The sequence below is a fragment of the Octopus bimaculoides genome, chromosome 10 (assembly GCF_001194135.2).
Source record: "Octopus bimaculoides isolate UCB-OBI-ISO-001 chromosome 10, ASM119413v2, whole genome shotgun sequence".
In the NCBI taxonomy this organism is placed as follows: domain Eukaryota; kingdom Metazoa; phylum Mollusca; class Cephalopoda; order Octopoda; family Octopodidae; genus Octopus; species Octopus bimaculoides.
The window spans coordinates 79,432,704-79,435,203 of NC_068990.1; the positions used below are offsets into that span (position 1 = coordinate 79,432,704).

A 2,500-nucleotide genomic window follows, 5' to 3' on the forward strand; every position below is an offset into this window, starting at 1 on the left:
CTCTAAGCACCACCACCACCACCACCACCACCACCACATTCTCTAATTTCTCATGCGCACACATTCGTGCCTGTATATATAAACATACATGCATAGATATGTATATATAATGTGTGTGTGTGTGTGTTTTTTTTTGTGTGTGCGCGTGCAGATGTATGTTTGCCACTTCTGTATTTAATCATTTAAAATTCTTCCTCTGAAGAAGGAGCTGGCTTCTAACAAAGACACAAATTTCCATCATTGGAATATAGATAAAGAAAACAATGTCATATTTTAAACCTGTCAAAAGTCTTGCATAGTTTTATTGTTCCACTTACAGATTGTATTTGCAATGCGCGAGTCAATTGGTTGATTTCTTTTTCTGAAAATCCAAGCTTATCCACGCTAACAGTTTGGCATTTACATACAAAACCAAGCGCTCCAATTATTGCTGGTATAAATGTAAATTTGTAATCCGGATATAGAAGCCGGAGGTTTCGAAGCAGTTGTCCATAATTATCGTCTTTCTCTTTGATTCTCAAAGTGATATTCACATCAGAAGGACAGCTGACTTCTATGACTTTTTCTTGTCGGTCCCAAACAACAATATCCAGCCTATCTTGTTTACACTTGACAACTGTTTTGATGGGAATATTCCACCAGTATTCCTTCTGCTGGTATATGTGTATGTATTCAATAACAGGGAGACTCTCTATATTTATTCCAGGGCAATCTTTTTTTTCCGAATGGCATTGCATATTGTTTTTGCGACGTCATGTCGTATAGGAAGGTAGATGACATTTTTTGGCAGCTGCTAACCACATGTGTGATGTCTTTCTCAGAAATATGACATAATCTAAATTTACGGTTGAATCTTGGAACCTCCAATGGCTTCACTGGCTTCACTGTGTCTTTTACTGATTAGGTACCATGTAGCAATTCTTCTGTTCTTGGATGTGATGTGATGTAGCGATCAGGATTCCAAGAGTTGCTTCTCTTCACGTCAATGTTACTGTCTTCTTCTGGTCTCGCAGAAACATACCCGTACAATGTCTTTTTCTGATACGCTGAGCGTTTCACCTCCAGATCTTCTTTGAGGTTTGCTAGTCTGGCTGATTTGGGGCTATATTGGAGATCATCAGGAAGAGAGTACTTCTTGAGGAGCTCACTTCCAACACGTAGGATATTGTTTTCTTCACTTTACAGCACTTTTTTTGTTCTGAATCCCTTTAAAGCATTCAAAAGTTGTCTGCACTGGTCTCAAGCCCCTACCTCATTTATCTCTTCTTAGGTATCACTATTTTTGTAGAGGTTTCCAGTTGATGTTAGAATCTTGTGGGTTTTAATGTTATACATGCAATAACTAGAATTTCACCTCTATAAACTTTAGATCAAGTTACATATGGCCGGGACAAATTTGACCTGTAAAAAGGAATTTTCTCTGCGGTTTGCTATGGCGAAGAATTCTTCTGCTAAGCAAAAGACGTAAACACACCAAAGTAACTTTAGGGCTTCCCCTGTGGACTGGTAGAAACATTTCGAGCGTTTTATGTCTCTTCAGAACTAGATACGAAGCGGGGCAACTCTAAACTGAATGAAAAACTGACTTTCCTTACAAGAACAAAATATATGGAACGAAATATATGGATGGTATGCAAAGCAGTGGCGTAAATTGCTTAGTTTTTAAAAAAATGATGAAATGAAGGCTAATCGTCAAAACGAGAATACTTATTACTTTAAAATTAAATGATACGAATTTCTCATTTGCATATTTGCAATATATATATATGAGATTTTCAAATTCTATCAGCACATTCGCAGTCTACTCTAACGAAAACCCGTTTCTGTAAAATTACATTAAAAAGAAAGTAATCATTGCCTTCTACCAAGCCTCGTATGTGCAATCATCCTGCATCTTTTCTATTAACTCTATCTTTTTTTACTTTCCCTCTCACCACAATCTGAAGTGTGACAAGAGAAGCCAAACAACCAGCCAACATTTATATGAGCTAGAAATATAAAGAAATTAAGATCAAAACTTAATCGAAAAATTTTCCTTGAATATTATATTTTCATTTATCCTAGAACAAAATTTTTCAAAAATATTTTTTATTGGTAATGAATACAATTCGTTTACTTGTACTAAAAGAATTACAGAAAACAAGACAGGAATTTCGTTTCGACGCTTTTGTTTACCATAATTCTCTTGCAATTCAATTAATTTTGAAAAGCTTGAAGAATTTTCTAAAATAATTTTGCCTTTATTAATCTTATGTTTAAAACATAAATGAAATGAAATTTTGATGGAAGATTTTAATTTAGATCATTTTAAAACTCGAAGTATTTTTATCGTATGATCCAGGGATCTTACGATATCGTAAGATCTCAGGTAGGTTAGAATGAAGAGGATTAAACGAAAAATTTCTTCACTTAAAAATGAACAAAATGAAAATCATACAAAAAAAAAAAACCCTTAAAATTTTCATAAGAAATCCTTTACTTACTTCTTCATTTTGGTAAG

The 2,500-nt window shown here is 34.4% G+C and overlaps 1 protein-coding gene across 1 annotated transcript in view; it reads right to left on the reverse strand.

Annotated features, from left to right (window-relative positions):
* Positions 1-2,500, reverse strand: part of LOC106883344 (T-box transcription factor T homolog 1) — a 75,081-nt gene that overhangs the window by 17,043 nt on the left and 55,538 nt on the right. Inside the window, exon 3 of the mRNA XM_052970975.1 lies at positions 2,484-2,500. This exon is cut by the window's right edge and continues 124 nt beyond it. Within this exon, the coding sequence (XP_052826935.1) occupies positions 2,484-2,500 (17 nt within the window). The remainder of the gene's footprint in view (positions 1-2,483) is intronic.